Source organism: Papilio xuthus, unplaced genomic scaffold (genome assembly GCF_000836235.2).
Source record: "Papilio xuthus unplaced genomic scaffold, Pxut_1.1 DF827510.1, whole genome shotgun sequence".
Lineage (NCBI taxonomy): Eukaryota > Metazoa > Arthropoda > Insecta > Lepidoptera > Papilionidae > Papilio > Papilio xuthus.
In genome coordinates this window covers 377-1,176 of record NW_013531139.1, presented here as the reverse complement: position 1 = coordinate 1,176, position 800 = coordinate 377, and the positions used below count along the sequence as shown (strand labels likewise).

Sequence of the window (800 nt, the reverse complement as noted above, 5' to 3'; positions counted from 1 at the left end):
AAGCACGTAACTGTCGGTTCTTTCCTCTCTGTTACGCCCTCTTTGGCTTCAAAAGACTTTCCCGCCAATTTCTGACATGCCTCCTTGAGATGACCATAGCGCTTACAGTAAGCACACCGCGGTCGCCTACTAGGTACTGACGACGGCGTAATCGATGACTGAGCACTGCTCGATGGTAACATGGATAATGCCGGCTTAACGTCTGACGTAGTATTCGATGGGCGAGACTCATTAAGGATGTCTTCTACACGTCTCGCTTGCGCTATTAATTCTACAAACGAAGTAAGACTAGAACGAGGTACCTTTTCGCGTATTCTTTTGTTTAACAAGCCATACGTCATGTCTAATTGTACTTCTTCCGTGAGAGAACGTTGCGGAAGTTGCGCGAACAATGCTCTGATGTGACAGACGAATAAATCTGTAGTCTCGTTAATCCGCTGTTCGCGTTCAAAAATAATTCTAAAGATTCTGTGCGCGGGCAGCCTAGGCCCGAAGGTCTGCTTTAGAGATTCTAATGCGTCTTGCCATGTCGGGGTGCTGTCTTTGACGCCTTGCCACCAAGTAGCGGCTATCCCCGTCAATAACATGGGCAAACCTCGCAGCGCGACATCGTCGCTCATATTTACGCATGATTTGTATACTTCGACGGCATCGATGAAAGCTAACACGTCTCTTGTTTTGTGTCCATCGAACCGCGTAGAGCACTTCGCAAAGTTGCCGGAAATATGTGTAGGAGTACTTACAGGAGCTGCTTGACTTAGCCTGTTTATCAATAGCAGTAGCTGCTCTGTGGTCATGGT

At 47.6% G+C, this 800-nt stretch overlaps 1 protein-coding gene across 1 annotated transcript; it reads right to left on the bottom strand.

Annotated features, from left to right (window-relative positions):
• Window positions 1-302: 302 nt before the first annotated feature.
• LOC106119246 (uncharacterized) lies at window positions 303-797 on the bottom strand (the record flags this gene model as incomplete). Its single annotated transcript, XM_013314161.1, has 1 exon — window positions 303-797. A coding segment is annotated over exon 1 (495 nt), but the record flags the coding sequence as incomplete, so codon positions are not given.
• Between the last annotated feature and the right edge of the window lie 3 nt (window positions 798-800).